The 18,477-nt window shown below is 42.4% G+C and overlaps 1 protein-coding gene across 1 annotated transcript in view; it reads right to left on the bottom strand.

Annotated features, from left to right (window-relative positions):
- The window catches only part of BEND7 (BEN domain containing 7), a 75,964-nt gene that overhangs the window by 40,257 nt on the left and 17,230 nt on the right, over positions 1-18,477 (bottom strand). Inside the window, exon 3 of the mRNA XM_075857395.1 lies at positions 15,417-15,494. Within this exon, the coding sequence (XP_075713510.1) occupies positions 15,417-15,494 (78 nt within the window). The remainder of the gene's footprint in view (positions 1-15,416; positions 15,495-18,477) is intronic.

The raw sequence follows: 18,477 nt of genomic DNA, 5'->3' as shown, positions 1-18,477 counted from the left end.
GCCCTCCCCTTCCTGGTTCCCTAATTTTAGGTCCTTGATAAATCGCCTCTTGAAACAGAAGAAATGTTCCCCTCGGGCACAACTGCATATTTTTTTATTTCCTGACTTATTGGAGCCATAACTAATTTTATTTTTCATAGACGTAGCGGTATGAGGGCTGGTTTGTTGCGGGACGAGCTGTAGTTATTATTGGTACCATTTTGGGGTACATGCAACTTTTTGATCACCTTTTATCCTATTTTTTGGGATGCTAGGTAAACAAAAAAACGCAATTCTGGCACAGCTTTTTTTGTTTTTTTTATACAGCGTTCACCATGCGTTATAAACTACATGTTAACTTTATTCTGCGGGTCAGTACGATTCCGGCGATACCTAATTTATAGGACTTTTTTATGTTTTACAACTTTTTGCACAATAAAATTACTTTTGTAAAAAGAATGTATTTTTTCTGTCGCCAAGTTGTGAGAACCATAACTTTTTAATTTTTTTGTCGACGGAGTTGTATGAGGGCTTGTTTTTTGCGGGACGAGCTATAGTTTTTATAGGTACTATTTTTGGATACGTGCGACTTTTTGATCACTTTTTATTGTAATATTTGTAGGGCAAAGTGACCAAAAAACAGAAACTCTGGTAAAGTTTTTTACGGGTTTTTTTTACGCTGTTCACCGCGTGCAATAAATAATATAATATTTTGATACCTCCGGTCGTTACGGTCGTGGCGATACCAAATACATATGGTTTATTATTATTTTTCAATAATAAAGGACTTGATAAGAGTAAAAGGGGGATTGTGTGTTATTTGATTACTTGAAACTTTTATTGTTTTCAAACTTTTATTTTTTGCACTTTTTTTTACACTTTTTTATACTTTTTTTACACTTTTTCTCAAGCCCCACTAGGGGACTTGAAGGTCCAACGGTCAGATTTATTTTTTTCTAATACATTGCACTACCTATGTAGTGCAATGTATTAGATCTGTCAGTCATTCACTGACAGCAAGCCGTTTAGGCTTCGCCTCCCGGCGGGGCCTAAATCGGCTTCCGTAATGGCAGAGCAGGAGACCATTGTGTCTCCTGTTGCCATAACAGCAGTCGCCAGTCCCGATTGCCTATCAGGGCTGGCGATCTGCTAGTAACCGCTACGATGCAGAAATCGCTTTCGATTGCTGCATCGAAGGGGTTAATGGCAGGGATCGGAGCTAGCTCCGGTTCCTGCCGTTACAGGTGGATGTCAGCTGTACAGTACAGCTGACCTCCACCGCTGATGACGCCGGATCAGCTCCTGACCCGGCGCCATCTTGCCGGCAGCTACGGAAGCCGATCAGGCTCCGACGCCGAGCGGATCTTGACCGGCTTCGGTGCTAGGCAGACCGGGAGGCCAGTATTAGGCCTCCGGTTGCCATTGCAGCCACCGGAACCCCGGCAATTTCATTGCTGGGGCTCCGATGAGCTGCAAACACCTTAAGTGCAGCGATCGCGTTTGAGCGCTGCACTTAAGGGGTTAATGGCGGGGATCGAAGCTAATTTCGGTCCCCGCCGTTACAGTCGGATGTCAGCTGTAAGATACAGCTGAGATCCGACGATGATGGCACCGACTCAGCTTCTGAGCCGGTGCCAAACGTTTGACGTACATGTACGGCATTTTGCGGGAAGTCAATGCTTTCCATGACGTACATGTACGTCAAATGTCGGGAAGGGGTTAAACTAGCTCATAACTTGCTCAAAAATGATCGTTTTTCAAAATAAAAACCACTGCTGTTATCTACATTCCAGCGCCGATCCGATTATGTAGGAGATAGAGCACTTATAATGTGGTGACAGAGCCTCTTTAAATTACTTCTTGGCGGTGAAATAATTTAAGATAAAGGAAACTCTCTTAAAAGTCACTTATCCAAAACAAGATAACGTGCAGAGATAACGTGTCCAGATGGCATACAGCCCTGTGTCATGCAGGAATTAAATATTCTAATAGACAGACCATTATTACTATTATTTAATGATTCATTATTGAAAGGGTCCATTCTGCAGGACTGGAGCATAAGAACTGTGGTACCAATATTAAAAAAAAAAAAAAAAGGTATCAAAAACAAAGCCTGGAAACTATGGGGATAATTTATAGACTTTACTATGCCAGTTTTATGGCGTAGAAAAGTCGCAAGCGGCACAAAAGTCGCAATTCATGGGAAAAAGTTTGATTGGGTGGCTATTAAATGGGTATTCCCATCTCAGACATTTGGATATGCCGTAAACGTCTGAAAGATGGGGTTCCCAGCTATGGGACCTGCACCTATCTTGAGATCGGGGGTCCCCGACCCCACCTAGTGAGCTGGCCACTGCCCGCCGCATGCAGACTGGTAGTCAGTGCAGAGTTGGTTGGGGTTCTGGAAACAGTCAATCTCTCTGAGCTACGCTGTTTCCATAACTCCCATAGAAGTGAGATGGGAGATATGGAAAAAACGTAGCATTGTAAAATCGAATTTATATTTTCACAAAGCGAGTCATGTGCTACACAGGCGCCAGTTCAAAGTCCCCCACTTTTCCATTTAACGCAGCCCTTGGGACCAGCAGTCAATCTCAATCCCCAGGGAACCAGATCCTTTCAGGGACATAAGGGCAAATATTAGAGCCATTCCCACTAGGGATGACAGAGGAGTACATCTCACGTTTAGACAGCATGTAGGGCAGAAAATAGAATTACTGATAAGTCGGTTTCTATGAAACCCTCCATGACAGCACCACAGGGCTCCGCCGCTAATTGTGACAGGAAACACAACAAGACGTTAAATAGCCCCTTCCCGTCTCCCTCCTCAGTGTATTTCAAATTACCATATAGCATAGTGATTCAACATACTTATTCCTTCATAATCACATTGATCGCTTTTAAATAATAGTACGCGGGGAGGGGACTCAGGTTGCGGTCATGGAGGGTTTCATAGAAACCAAATTACCAGTAAGTCTAATTCTATTTTCTCACTTACCCTCCATGACAACACAAAAGGAGAGTTAACAAATGAAAACTTAGTAGGGGGGGGGGACGACTATGGCATGAAGAACCTTCCTGCCAAAGGAAAGATCTTCAACGGAAGCCAAATTAAGTGTGTAGTGGTTAGTGAATGTATGGACGGAAGACCAGGTAGCTGCTTTGCAAATATGGTCCAAAGTAGAATCGCCTCTTTCCGCCCAAGATACAGACATTGCTCTGGTGGAATGAGCTCTTAGATTTTCTGGGGGATATCTTGGCTCTGATACGTTTCTAGGATTGCTTTCTTGATCCAATTTGCGATGGTAGTTTTGGAAGCTTTTTTGCCTTTATTGGACCTCCAGACTTGGACAAAAAGATTTTGTTGTGTCCTCCAAGAATCTGTCAATTCTAAGTATTTTAATACAGTTCTCTTCCTTTTTATTCTTAGGATTATGACAGAACGATGAAAGTACAATGTCTTGGGACATGTGAAATTCTGATACCACTTGTGGTAAAAAAAAGTGGGGTCTGGACGAAAAATTATTCTGTCTTCCATAATTTTCAGATATGGTTTTCTTATGGAGAGGTCTTGAATTTCTCCTACTCTGCGTGCCATAGTAATGGCCACAAGAAGAGCTGCTTTCCAAGATAGTCTCCTAATTTCAGTAGGAGATTTAAAGGGAATGTGTCGCAAATTAAACCTTTTTTTTAAGTGTCGTTACTTATTTCTATTATATTTTTTACGTTTTTTGCTGTATTTTTTATTTTTTTCCATATGGTGGAAAGTATTAAAAATTAAATAATAATTTGACATGTTTTCCAATGTTGGCCACCAGGGGGAGCACTTCCCAGAATTACAGCAAGGTGAATAAGGCAAAGCAACCTGACTCACAGCTGCTGTAAATGTGGGAGGGAACCTCACCCCCCCCCCTCTCACAAGCCAGGTAGAGGTGTCTTCAAATTGCTAAGCAGTGTCCGGCAGCCATATTGGGTGTGATTCTGCAGCTGGAAGAAGTTCTAGGACACACCAAAAGGCTAAGTGTATGTTCATACGCTTACTAAACAAAGGGAAAACTGCTCCTGATTTTCAGCCATTTTTTAATCAAACTCTCGTTTTTTAACGGCCGTTTTTGGAGCTGTTTTTCTATAAAGTCAATGAAAAACGGCTCCAAAAACGTCCCAAGAAGTGATGTGCACTTCATTTTGGTCGGGCGTCTTTTTACGTGCCGTTTTTGGAAAACGACCACGTAAAAAACGCCCTGTCGGAACAGAACGCCGTATTTCCCATTGAAACCAATGGGCAGATGCTTGGAGGCGTTCTGCTTCCGATTTTTCAGCTGAAAACATTGTGTGTGAACATACCCCTAGGGTATGTGCACACGCTAACTGCATTTACGTCTGAAATGACGGAGCTGTTTTCAGGAGAAAACAGCTCCGTCATTTCAGACGTAATTGCTCGTACTCGCGTTTTGTGTGTGTGTGTGTGTGTGTGTGTGTGTGTGTGTGTGTGTGTGTGTGTGTGTGTGGGGGGGTGGGGGGTGCTCGCCGCTGATTCTTCAAAACAGCTGATAAGCGGCTATGAAGTATCAGCGGCGCCCGTGCACACTCCGCTCTGCCACACACACACACGGGAAAAGTCTTAAAGGGGTCGTCCAGGAAAACATGGCGCCGCACCTGTCCTCAGGTCGTGTGTGGTATTACAGCTCTGTCCTATTCACTTCAATGTAGGTGAACTGCAATACTAGACACAACCTGAGGACAGGTGCGGCGCAGTGTCTCCAATCCGGACACCCCTTCTGTCCTGAGATGACCCGACGGGGGAGGCGGGTGTCAGAGCCACCCACCGCCATCACCGCAGACAGAACCACAACTACGGAATGAGGGCAGGGCTTGTCCTGAGTGCACTGTCTCTTGTTATGGACAGAGTTATAGTCACATGAACCCCGTCTGATGAACCGGTAACCTAAGTCCGATCACATGACAGAGGAGGTCACCAAAAACCCTCTGCACCCTCAGCCCGTCCATCCAGCCCTTTCCTGGTTATATCTGCGTCTGGGAAAGCTGGGTGACCACCATTACCCCTCATACTGGAGTGTTTAGGGATGTGACTAATGAACCTCTCACACTCCAGTGGGAGGGGTAATGGTGGTCACCTAGCTTTCCCAGACCCCTGAACGATAAATCTCTCTAGTTGTGCTGAGACTGTTTGGGGATGTGACTAATGAACCTCTCAGTCTCAGCACAACTATAGAGATTTATCATTCAGGGGTCTGGGAAAGCTGGGTGACCACCATTACTCCTCCTAGTGGAGTGTGTTTGGGGATGTGACTAATGAACCTCTCACACTCCAGTGGGAGGGGTAATGGTGGTCACCTAGCTTTCCCAGACCCCTGAACGATAAATCTCTCTAGTTGTGCTGAGACTGTTTGGGGATGTGACTAATGAACCTCTCAGTCTCAGCACAACTAGAGAGATTTATCGTTCAGGGGTCTGGGAAAGCTAGGTGGCCACCATTACCCCTCCCACTGGAGTGTGAGAGGTTCATTAGTCACATCCCCAAACACACTCCACTAGGAGGAGTAATGGTGGTCACCCAGCTTTCCCAGACCCCTGAATGATAAATCTCTCTAGTTGTGCTGAGACTGAGAGGTTCATTAGTCACATTCCAAAACAGTCTCAGCACAACTAGAGAGATTTACAGTTCAGGGGTCTGGGAAAGCTGGGTGACCACCATTACTCCTACTGGAGTGTGTTTGGGGATGTGACTAATGAATCTCACACTCCAGTAGGAGGGGTAATGGTGGTCACCCAGCTTTCCCAGACCCCTGAATGATAAATCTCTCTAGTTGTGCTGAGACTGAGAGGTTCATTAGTCACATCCCCAAAGTCTCAGCACAACTAGAGAGATTTACCGTTCAGGGCTTTCCCAGTACAGTTTCATCGTGTGTCCTTCACACAAGGGAGGGAGGGGGGGGGGTGTCGGGTGGGGGGGCCCGTCGGGGGTCACGAGAGCGGGGGTCTGTGAGGTAGAGAGTGGGACATGCAGAGACACACATCTTACCTGCAGTGCAGCTGGTCTTCAAGATGGCGCCTGCTCTCTCCCTGCAAACAGCTGCTCTGCTCTGTGTGACTCTGACCTGCGTCTTCCCAGGACAGAACCATAGAGCAAAGTCAATGGAACGGCTCCCGTTCATTGACTCCTATGCACTGTAGCTGCCGTATTCCATCTCTGTATGTGTCGTTAATCGACACATACAGAGATGAAAAACAAAATGGCAGCCCCCATAGTGAAGTAAAAGTTAGAAAAAAGAAAAAAGTAAAACACAAACACACACATAAATAAAAGATTTTATAATAAAACACTAAATGCAAATTGATATCAAATTTTTTTTTTCGTGACACCTTTCCTTTAAATGGGGGTAAAGTTAGTTCACTTAAAGAGACTCTGTCACCACATTATAAGTGCCCTATCTCCTATATAAGGAGATGGGCTCTATAATGTAGGTGACAGTAATGCTTTTTACTTTTAAAAACTATCTATTTTAAACCACTTTATGAGCGATTTTTAGCTTTATGCTAATGAGTTTCTTAATGTCCAAGTGGGCGTGTTTTTACGTTAGACCAAGGGGTTCTAACAGAGGAGTGTATGACACTGACCAATCAGCGTTATAAACTTCTCTCCATTCATTTACACTGCACTAGCGATATAATTATATCGTTATATGCAGCAACATACACAAACACTAACATTACTGCAGTGTCCTGATAATGAATATACATTACCTCCAGCATGGACGTGATGTTTATTCAGAATCCTGACACTTCTGAATCTTTTCTGTGAGATTCCAGCAAGGCAAGCGTAATCTTGCGAGATTACGATGTAACCTGTAATTTCAAACGAGATTACGTTTGCCTTGCTGGAATCTCACAGAGACGCTACAGACATGTCAGGATTCTGAATAAACATCACGTCCAGGCTAGTTGTGATGTATATTCATTATCAGGACACTACAGTAAAGTTAGTGTATGTAGCTGCACATAACAATATAACTATATCGCTAGTGCAGTGTAAATGAATGGAGAGACGTGTATGACGCTGATTAGTCAGCGTCATACACTCCTCTGTACAACGCCCACTTGGTCTAACGTAAAAACACGCCCACTTGGGCATTAAGAAACTCATTAGAATAAAGCTAAAAAAATCGCTCATAAAGTGGTTTCAAATAGATCGTTTTTCTAAATAAAAACCACTGCGGTCACCTACATTACAGCGCCGATCTTCTTATATAGGAGATAGGGCACTTAAATGTGGTGACAGAGCCTCTTTAACACAATATTTAGGTCCCAGGAGGGGACTAGAATCTTCTTCTGTAGTGATAGCCTGAAGGCTCCTACGAAAAATCTTTGATCCATCAGTGGGAAGCAATATCCTGATTGAAATATGAGCTTAGTGCAGATATCTGCACTTTTAGCATACTTGGTTTTAAACCCTCCTCAAGACCTGCTTGAAGGAAGTCTAGAATTTTTGCTATTTTGGGATGAAGAATATTTGGTTTCTCATCCCCACACCAGGAAAGAAATGTTTTTCAAACTTTGTAATAGATTGCATTGTTCACTTTTTTTTCTACTCTTTTGTAGCTTATTTATTATTGCTTCAGACAATCCTTTTTATTTTAGGCTGGTGGCTTCAGAAGCCAAGCTGCTAGTTGGAGCATTTGAGGGTCTGTATATAGGATTGGTCCCTGATGTAGGAGATCCTGACATATTGGTAGTATCCATGGTTGTCATCTAGGTCCCGCCCCAATACATATTCGGGATAGCCCATAGTTTTGTTTTTGTCCACATTTTTAGCCAGAGGGCTAGTTGTATTAGAAAGCACTCCAGCTCTAGAAGCAATCCTGATGGATTCAGCTGAAGAGTCAGCTAGAAAACCTGTTGCCTTAGATAGTAACGAAATGGAAGCGATTATGTCCACTCTAGGGGTACCTTCTCTTAGGTGAATTCCTAACTGATCTAACCATCTATAGATGGATCTTGCGCCGCAGGTCGTCCCTATACTTACTTGTAGTAAGGCCGTAGAAGATTCCCATTACTTTTTTAATAGGCTGGCAGCCTTTCTATCTAGTGGGTCCTTTAATTGTGAAGAATCTTCAAAAGGGTGAGGTAGCCTTTTTTTCCCCACTTTGGCAACCTGGATGTCAATTTTTGGAACTTCCATCCATTTTAATGTGTCTTCAGCCAGTGGAATTCTATCTTTTATTTCTGCTGGCCAATAGACCTGTTTTTAAGGAAATTCTCCTTCCTCTAGGATATCACCCGATAGAGAGGGAAGGTAACAACCCCTTCAGACCCTGAATCCTCTTCTACCACAATTTTCCTTTTCTTAGGTGTGGGAGGGGGCTGAGAGGGAAAAATCTGCCTGAGAGAAGGAGGCAAAAAAAGATTCGATCTCCTGCTTGAACATTCCCTTAATCTCTTCCATAAATTGTGGTTGCTCCTCCCTCATGATATTCTCTGTGCAGGAATGGCACAGGGGCTTTTTGTTATTAGAAGATAGCTTTTTGTCACCATATGGCACATTTATGAGATAGGGGTTCTCTCTTAGGCTTCCGAGATGTCTCACACTGAAACAATAAGGAGGGAAATAGTTAAGTAACTAATCCCCATACAAATATTCCAATTACCAGAATACTTACTGGGTTGGGAAACGCGCTAGGTTCCACCACACTGGGTTTGGAGGCAGGTTTCTCCGACTCAGACAAGGTGCAGGCAAGATAGGAGTGATACAAAAACAGTCCTACCTGAGAGAATGAGGCCTCATGTCCGGGTGACCTTTAACCTGGATCACCGGGACTAGCGTGATGATGACTACCAATCGGTAGCGCGCTCTTCCTCTGCTTGCTCTTGGAAGCTCTGCAACTGCAGCCCATTCCATGCGGACGCCGGTAACAAGGCGCCACCATGACACTTCCGGCGTCCGCAACTGGAAGTACATCACTCCGGAAGTGATGTACACGTGCATTCCACCGTGGAATGCACACTATGAGCAGCAGAGGGATCCCTGTTTCACAGGTGAAGCGGCCAGCTGGGGAGCTCAGGGAGGACCAAAGCCGGCACATTGTTTTCACCATAGCTTTACCCGAAGACGCAGGAGAGGTGAACAGGGTCCCAAGTTCAAGGAAGATGGGAGCAGTGTTTTAAAAATGGAGGTGAGACACGACCACTCACTGCCTGGTGATTTATTTTTAAAGTAGGCTAACCGACTGACACTAGCCCAGCCGGCAGCAACCTCTTGATACCCAATAGGGACAGAAAAGAACACTGAGGGAGGCGGGAAGGGGTTATTTAACCTCTGGTGTTGTTTCCTGTCCCAATTAGAGGCAGAGACTTTACCTCCTGTGGTATGATCATGGAGGGTAAGTGAGAAATCTCTGCTATGCAAACAAACCTAAAGCAACTCACTGACCACATTGGTCAAGCAGAAACCTCTGCCAATGCCCTTTCCACTAAGTTGGACAACACTGCAACATTTTGTTTTGTGGCTGGGCTGTTAATAGTCCTCTAGAAGACTTCATATAAAAATGTATGTGACTTGGTGATAAACATTTTGGAGAGATACATCAAAACTGGGGCAAAGGAAACATAGAGAAGTTGCCCATAACAACCAACCCGATAACTCTTCCATTTTCAAAATGCTCTCTGGAACATGAGAACTAGAATCTGATTGGTTACTAAGGGTAACTGCTTCACTTTCCTTCATGCCAGTTTTGATAAATCTACCCCTTTGTATCTCCCCACGATTCCCACATTGAAACCGAATAACACAAGCCATGGTGTCCTTTTTTTTACAGAGAAGCCTGGAGAATGCCTGCGAAGATTTTTGAAGTCACTGTGACAACTATGTCCTTAAGTAAATCTGTCATGAGACATATAGAGTTCAAATTTAGACATTTCTATAATGTCCACCAATGTATAAAACAGTAAGTGAGTCTATTATAGAACCCCAAAGAACCACAATGTGATGGGCTTCTCACTAGTATCGCCTTGTTGAATTGGTTGAGAAGATAACGCAGTATGCTTGTCTATAGGTTCTCAGCAAATCAGCATCTTCGGTCTACTCACTCAATAGATCGGATAGGAAGCACACTGTAAGGGAATCCCTGGCTGCCTCCAAGCTCTCTATGAATAAGCATCACACAGAGTTCACTGTTGACGGCCAACAATCTGGAGGCAGGGATTCCCTCACACTACACACTTACAGCTCAAACGTCTGGGTGCTTTTTTAATTTTTTTATTACTACCACAGTATTACTTACAGCCCACGAATATAAGCCTTTATGAAGGGATGTCTGTATTTAAAGTGCGAATGTGCTTTCATACATTACATGTAATCCATAGAAGCACTCAGTCTGGAAGGAGGCAGCACAGATATCCTTCTTATCTCAGTGACCGTTCATATACAAATCTAGAAATTAGAAGCCTCAGGAGTGTTTTTAGCGGTAAGAATTTATTTTAAAGTCTGCTCTCCAATGAATACACAGTCTCACTTTGTCAACCAGCTTTGAAGTTTCTTGTCCTTTTTTTTCTAACACAAGGAAATAAATTACCGACGTGTTTGCCAAAAAGATAATTAGTTGTGCAATTAATCCTTTAGACATACCGGTTTATTTCGTAGGGTTAATGAAGGACTGTCATACTGTTATATGAACATGAGAATACGGCCAATTAAGGTTGATCTCTACGCACTGAATATAATGGCTGAAGCAATGATGGGCTGCTACTGTCCCATCGGTTGTACCTCTAGAAGTCAGATTATGCTGCATTCTACCATACTACAGTACAAGGACATATTCATTTAATCTCTGAACCAGACCTACATTATTCCAACAAAACATTGCAAAGTGCACCAAGTACGGTTATCTATTGGTCCTCAATTGAATTTTTGTGCTTTCTATGATACTTTTGTATGTTTATTGCATGGATTAATTCCAATATCATATACATCATCTGTTTTTACTTATAGTTCCTCTCTGTAGTAACTGTTGAACATTACTGCAGAATGAATAACTATATGAAGTTTACCAGGCTCTTATCATGTAGCTGAACCTCTATGTAATACTTATCCCTGTCCGGAAGCCTCAGAAAATAGAGGAGACCAAAAGGTCACAATAACGCCTCTACAGACACTTTCACATCAGTCTCATGCCTATTTCTACAAATCAGGCTGAAGACACAGGTGACGAATGTCCAAGCTGAACTGTCACCACTAATCTCCATTAGCCAATAAAAGGGAGTATTTTATTCACAGCTTCTTACCATTTGCTGTGAATAGACAAGAAGCCGATTGGTTGGAATGGAGGGGTTTCTGTGCAGTAGAACGCCTCTGGGTCCGGGACAGTGAGCGGTTGTACCTGAAAGGACGGTGGACCTGATCAGGAAATGTTGTTAACAGTTTTTTTTTTTTTGGTTGGTCATATTTTTGCTGTCATTACATAAATTGCAGCTCAAAAAATGTAATAAAACTGAAAAAAAAAAAAACGCTTTTGACCAGCTTCCCCACCCTTTCAGGTACAACCACTCATTGTCTGGAGCGTTTCAAAGGCACAGAGGCCCTCTCCAGTCCAACCAATCTACTGAGATATATAATGTATACATTACACCCCTGCCATACGCAGAGGGTTGGTGTGTATATTACTCAGTCATGGCATACGCCACACTATATGTGTCTTTATATATGTGTTTATCGTATTAGAAAATGTCAGCAAAAAATGTGATTTGGCTGCTATGTTTAGATGCACTCTAATTTCTGCGGTCAGTCAGTCAGTCAGTCAGTTTAAAAGCAAACATTTAAAGCAAACGGTATGTTACCACATAACAGTGTGTTACTACAAAAGTCCAGATGTCTAATGCCAAGTCAATAACTGACTGCTCTTACTAGATGAATAACTCACTCCCAGCACAGATCGCAGCAGATACAGTAGCAGCAAAGTGGATGCGATAAAACAAATCTCATCCACATGCTGTGGAAATACTGAGTGGAAAAAATGCTCAGAAATTGACCTGTGGTGCTGAATTTTATTCTGCAGCAGGTCAATTGTATTTGTGTAAATGCTGCTTATTTGTTTCATGTTTACCCCATTGTATTCAATGGGGAGGTAAAACCCGCAACAAATAGCAGTCGTTGCGTTTTTTTGCGGTGGGTTTGCAGAAATTAAGCCGCATAAAACACCAAAAAAAAAAAAAAATGTATACTTACCCAGGAGTCTGTTTCTTTCTCCAGGACGGCCTCCTGGGATGACGTTTCATCCCATGTGACCACTGCAGCCAATTACAGGCTATAGCGGCGGTCACATGGGATAAAACATCATCCCACGAGGCCGGCCTGGATGACGTCAGAGGACATCAAACGGCTAAGTGCTGCAGTTTTCCGCAGCGGACATTCCAGGTGATAAACTGCACCCCAGTTTGGTGCGCTTTTTTGCAGTGTATCCGCAGCTTGTGAACTCTTAACGGTACTTTCTTGGGGGCACCATGGTTGCTACTTCTATGGAAGTCACTGTTATGGGGCAATGTGGCTGTCGTTATGGTGGCATTCTGGCTATTGTTATGGGTAACCAGAGCATTTAGGGTTGAGGCTTAGCTACATGCAGCTATAAACTTTAGTGTTTTAAGAATTAAAAAAAAAAATGAACAAACCCAAATAAAAAATTGGATTGTCTGGAGAAACATTATGCACGTGGTGGCCAAGCGTTGAAACCAACTTGACAGCACTGGGTGGCATGTATTCAAGGAACCTTCTCTATATAATGTACCTGGTTTCCTACAAAGCAAACATCTATCCTTATAATGTAGTGTACGGTGTGGAGACTTTAGCAATGCAAAAGACATCCAGACATCTCTACCGTTCTCTACAGACACATACAGGCAACATAAGGAGAAAAGAAAGCGTCTTCTGCAATAACCCAATAAGTTCATGAGGACAGTGATGAAGGATTGGATATTTTCCCATTTATAATGGCTGTGCCTCGGGATCACAGCAGGGATACTATTATGTGTAGGTCCACCCCATCAGAGATAAAAAAATAAAATGTATCAGTTGGTAAAACATTTTGTTTTCTAATTTCCATTCAGCCGCATTAGCTGTGGGCATTTAATTAGCTCGGTCTCTCATACATCCCCAATGCCTATTATCTGATGACAATTCATTCTTAACAGGGATGACAAGCATTTCATTTCAGCCAGCTGAGGACAAATCTACTAGGCAGAGCACATAATGCTACAGGTTATGAATATTAAATGAGGACGTCAGACAACTAGCATTTGCTGTGATGTGTGCTTGACATATTGCTGTACGGATAATGCAGGTAATAGCCACTAAAACCAAGCAGATATGTGCGCTACTTTCCTGCCGTGCTAAATGCAATTGTCTTAATATTCTGACACTAGTGATGAAGCAATAGGGGTTGAAATTGCAACAAAGTGTCTACACCTAGGGGCTGGCTGGCTACAGCTAGGGGCTGTCTACACCTAGGGGCTGGCTGGCTACAGCTAGGGGCTGGCTGGCTACAGCTAGGGGCTGTCTACACCTAGGGGCTGGCTGGCTACAGCAAGGGGCTGTCTACACCTAGGGGCTGGCTGGCTACAGCTAGGGGCTGTCTACACCTAGGGGCTGGCTACAGCACCCTCTGACATACAACATAGGCAGGTGATACGAGGACAAAATGGAATATCACTATGAGATAGAGCTATGTTATTATACAATTTGATACGTCATCATTATTATAGTATACCTAGCACTATATTGTGTGACATTTTCAGCAGGTGTGGAGTGGACCCAGCCTTTGAAATGGCCTCTAGGATTTTCAAGCTAGTCCTCTGTCCAAGGATCTGTCCACAAACTCATTAAAATACTATGCAACCGTTATGTTTTCCGTCACTGATAGGGGACAGTGGGTAACAGCTATATGTGTCAAAACAGCTAGCTGCTGCTACCTCCTAGAGTAGTGGGGACTAAAAGTTTATTTATTTAACAAAAATACGCCTTTGTGTGTGGTTTGTTTGTTTTTTAAATCCCAATTTTTATGTTTTAACTATAATGTACTGAGATATATCGATATTCCAGTACATTAGTCTGTGTTTCTGGCTGCAACACAGGCAGTTGTTAGGGTATGTTCACACGAGGTCATTACGTCCGTAATTGACGGACGTATTTCGGCCGCAAGTACCGGACCAAACACAGTGCAGGGAGCCGGGCTCCTAGCATCATAGTTATGTACGATGCTAGGAGTCCCTGCCTCGCAACTGTCCCGTACTGTAATCATGCTTTCAGTACGGGACAGTTGTCCGGCAGCGAGGCAGGGACTCCTAGCGTCGTACGTAACTATGATGCTAGGAGCCCGGCTCCCTGCACTGTGTTCGGTCCGGTACTTGCGGCCGAAATACGTCCGTCAATTACGGACGTAATGACCTCGTGTGAACATACCCTTAGGGCATACCTATGTATGCCCTAACAGGGAATATGGTCAGAAAGCCCTGGAGTCCTCCAATGGACCCAGAGCGGTCTGCCTATACAAAAAAACAAGGTATTAGCCACAATTGCGTCACTGGTATTCCTTGAGACACGTTTAAAGGCTGGTCCCTCCCGCAGTCTCTCTCTTTAAATGCCACGATCATGTGTTGATCGTGGCATTCTACGGGTGAAATGGTGGAAATCAATGCGTCTAAGAGACTGCACTTGTGTAAGAAAGGTGTGCGAGCAGAATTTCAAAGGCTATGGCCTCTCTTTTTCTTTTGCATTCAATGTATTATGGGTTAAAAAAACGTTTTTGTAATTGTTTTTTATTAAAAATGTAGCACCGTTTTTCTCCTGCAGCTCGTGTGTATTCCAACATATTACAAGTTGCTAAATACCATTCAGTGTCAGCTGACTCTCCAGCTGCTATGATCTTCTCCAGAGTGCTCATCTAAGCTGAATTGTGATCAACTTTGAGAGCGGGGATTCGGTAACCCCCAGTTCGCCAATTCACAACTGCTGCCTTCATAGAGTTTAATGGAGAGGTAGCTGTGTTTGCGCATCGCTCTTACCATTGAAGTCTAAAAGAGTTACAAGGAGCCGAGGAGATCCCCATTCTCCCAATAGGTGAGAGTCCCCAGAGGTGGGACCCACACCTATCAGGCATTTAAAGCATATTTTATTGATAGACTTTAAATGCTTATGAAGGGAATACCCCAATATCCACATACATTGTACTGGCTATTTCATATGTCTCGAATTGGTCTTACTATATAACAAACACAGTAGTCATAACTCTTCACAGACATCGGCATGTTTTACGGCAAAAGTAAAGAAATCCTGAAAACATGCAGTTATGCCACTGGAGTCAAGGGGAGATAAGTAACAATACTAGTTTGTAAAATATTGCGCGGCAAAGTAAATATATTGTTCAAGACTTTACCAGAAAAATGGTGGAAGTCTATGGATTCTCCGTTGATGTCACTGTAGTCTTGGGACTTATATACCTCAGAATGGTAATCTGTAAAACAAAGGCAAGTTTGTGGGAAAACAATTATATACTAATGATATATTGAAAAAAAGGGTTAGATTTCTACTTTTTGGCATCTGAAGAATATTAAGGTAGCAGCTAAAAATGAAACCGGACTGTGATCCTGAAATGTTATGCGCATGTACGTTGTGCTTTATATAATGCCATGAGGAGAATCTCTGTTACTTGGTCACCCAAAAAGTGCTCCTATCTTCCTCTCTCTGATCTCACTGAGATACCCAATCCTCTCACTGTACATAGACAGACATCATTGAATGTTCATCATAGTTTCTATGAATACAGGGCACTTTTTTTTTTTCCAAAAGGGCACATTATTGTATGCTGTGGATTGTAGCTCAATGGTGTCATTACTGCAAGAGGAAGTAGCTAGCTTCTCCTCCAAATTGAGTTTTAATAGAAATTAATATAGTTGGCAGCATGGGACAAAACTGCATGATAAAACAGAACTTTTATCAAACAAATGTAGTCATCTTATTGTACCGCTGAGACACATACGTTAAAAAGAAATCTCTAAAAAGTACATTAACTTGTGCGGCAGACATTTTTATTATAATTACTTAAAAAACAAAGTTTACAATGCCCTAGAAAATAACAAAGAAAGCAGGCTATTGTAAGTACAAGCATATAGTTTGTGCAAAGTTAATATGAGAGTTCACCTAGAGGCAATCATAAAAAAAAAAAAAGAAAGATACTTGAGGTCATAAAAAAAATTCCATGTATATGAATCCAACTGGATGACACAAACTTAAATGTAAGGGTATGTTCTCACGGAGTATTTTCAGACGTTTTTCGGCCCGTATAATGGCTGAAAAATTGGAAGCAGAACTCCTCCAAATATCTGCCCATTGACTTCAATGTGAAAAACGGCGTTCTGTTCCGACGGGGCGTTTTTTACGTGGCCGTTTTTCAAAACGGCTGCGTAAAAAAACGCCAGCGAAAAAGAAGTGCATGTCACTTCTTCAGCCGTTTTTGGAGCAGTTTTTATTGACTGTAGGAAAACAGCTTCAAAAACGTCCGTAAAAAAACGCAGAAAAAAACGTGACTGATTAAAAAGCTTCTGAAAATCAGGAGCGGTTTTCCCTTGAAAACAGCTCCGTATTTTCAGACGTTTTTGATTTTGTGTGTGCACATACCCTTATGTTTTCTCGATAGAAACGACATTGGGAAAATGTTGAGCTTGTGTGAAAATATCAGGAAGAAACGTCTTAAATAAACAAATACGCTGTGACATAGAACATGCTAAAGACATTGCACGCCTCTGTGCATACCAGGAGGTGACTTCTTTCAGGAACAGCCCGTAGATAACCAGTCGTCATTTGGACTCCTAAAGAGTAACTCTCGTTTCAGCAAACTTTTGACATGTCATGGTGATATGTCAGAAGTTTTGAGCGGTGGGGGTGCCAAAACCCCCACCGATCGCTAAAATGAATGGGCAGAAGCGCTCAGCCTCTTCCGCTGCAGTCGGACATTCTAGATGCCTGAAGACGGGCTCACATAGAAAGGTGATGACCACGTCTTCAGCCTGATGACTCTGCTGCAAAACACTTTATCCAGTATGCATTTTACAGTAAAACAATGTTTCAAGCCTTTAACAACAGCTCAATAACAATAAAAACATTTCAGGCTTCAGAGAACCGCAAAAATTGCCTAGATTTATTGAAACCAGTGCAAAGCAAAAGTGGAGGTTGTTCATAACTAATCAGCTTGCTGCTTTCATTTTCCTAATAGCCTCTGAAAACTGAGAGATGGAATCTGATTGGTTGTTATAAATAACACCTCCACCTTCCAATTTCACTAGTTTTTATAAATCTTTAAAATCTCTCTCTACGGCCTAAGTTACACAAGCTTTTATAAAGCGTGAGGTGTGAGATTGTAAACCATATGCGATCATGCGTGCTTACTGAATGATTTATCATCTGATTTTTTAAATTAAATGAATCACTTATCTTGTTTATGAATCTCATAATTCACCAGCTCTTTATAACATTCACTAAAAAAAGAGTGATACTTTATGCTATAGAATCGCTATTGTATGCTCCTGTTGATTGATCGCTTTCCTGAATCTACTACAAAGCAAGAAATTTGGGAGTCCCCTAGAAGCAATGTCTGTAGGAGAGAAGTCTCGGTTATGCAGAGTCTGATGGAACACTTTATTTTCTGTTGGATTGGAGCGAAATCTCTGTATCACCCTAAGGGCTCATGAACATGGCAGAGCTGTACAGGCTGCATCGGAGCCCGTGTATACGGAGATATTCTTACCTAGACGCATTGTGCATTTGGCGTCCAATGGAGCTTGCCACGTTTTTTTTCTGTCAGATTAAGAGAAAAACCTTTCATATAAAATCGAAGGTACAGAGGTACAGTAGAGGGCTCATGAAGGAAACTTTTCCATTTTTTTGCCTGGACTTATGAAAGGGTTAAACTACCATTACCAGAGTTAGCTCCAACCATGGACGTTACGATTTTCTTTTAATTATTTTTGTATTTTTTTTTATTTACATGATTGAGGGCCAACTTGTCTGAGTGACTGCAACTCCAGAGATTTTCTTTACAGCAGACATCCCAATACATAAGAAAACCAAATTAGAAAACAACATATTGACTTTATATTATTGAGATGTGAATAGGTCACACAGCTTTATAATAGAGATGTTACCTTTTACAGCAATCCTGATCTCTAATTTTAAAGAGGCTCTGTCACCAGATTATAAGTGCCCTATCTCCTACATAATCTGATTGGCGCTGTAATGTAGATAACAGCAGTGGTTTTTATTTAGAAAAACGATAATTTTTGACAGTCATGACCTATATTCGCTTTATGCTAATGAGTTTCTTAATGCCCAACTGGGCGTGTTTTACTTTTTGACCAAGTGGGCGTTGTGGAGAGAAGTGTATGACGCTGACCAATCAGCGTCATACACTTCTCTCCATTCATTTACACAGCACATAGTGA

This window comes from Rhinoderma darwinii, chromosome 3 (assembly GCF_050947455.1).
Source record: "Rhinoderma darwinii isolate aRhiDar2 chromosome 3, aRhiDar2.hap1, whole genome shotgun sequence".
In the NCBI taxonomy this organism is placed as follows: domain Eukaryota; kingdom Metazoa; phylum Chordata; class Amphibia; order Anura; family Rhinodermatidae; genus Rhinoderma; species Rhinoderma darwinii.
This window is presented reverse-complemented; position numbering and strand designations above follow the sequence as displayed.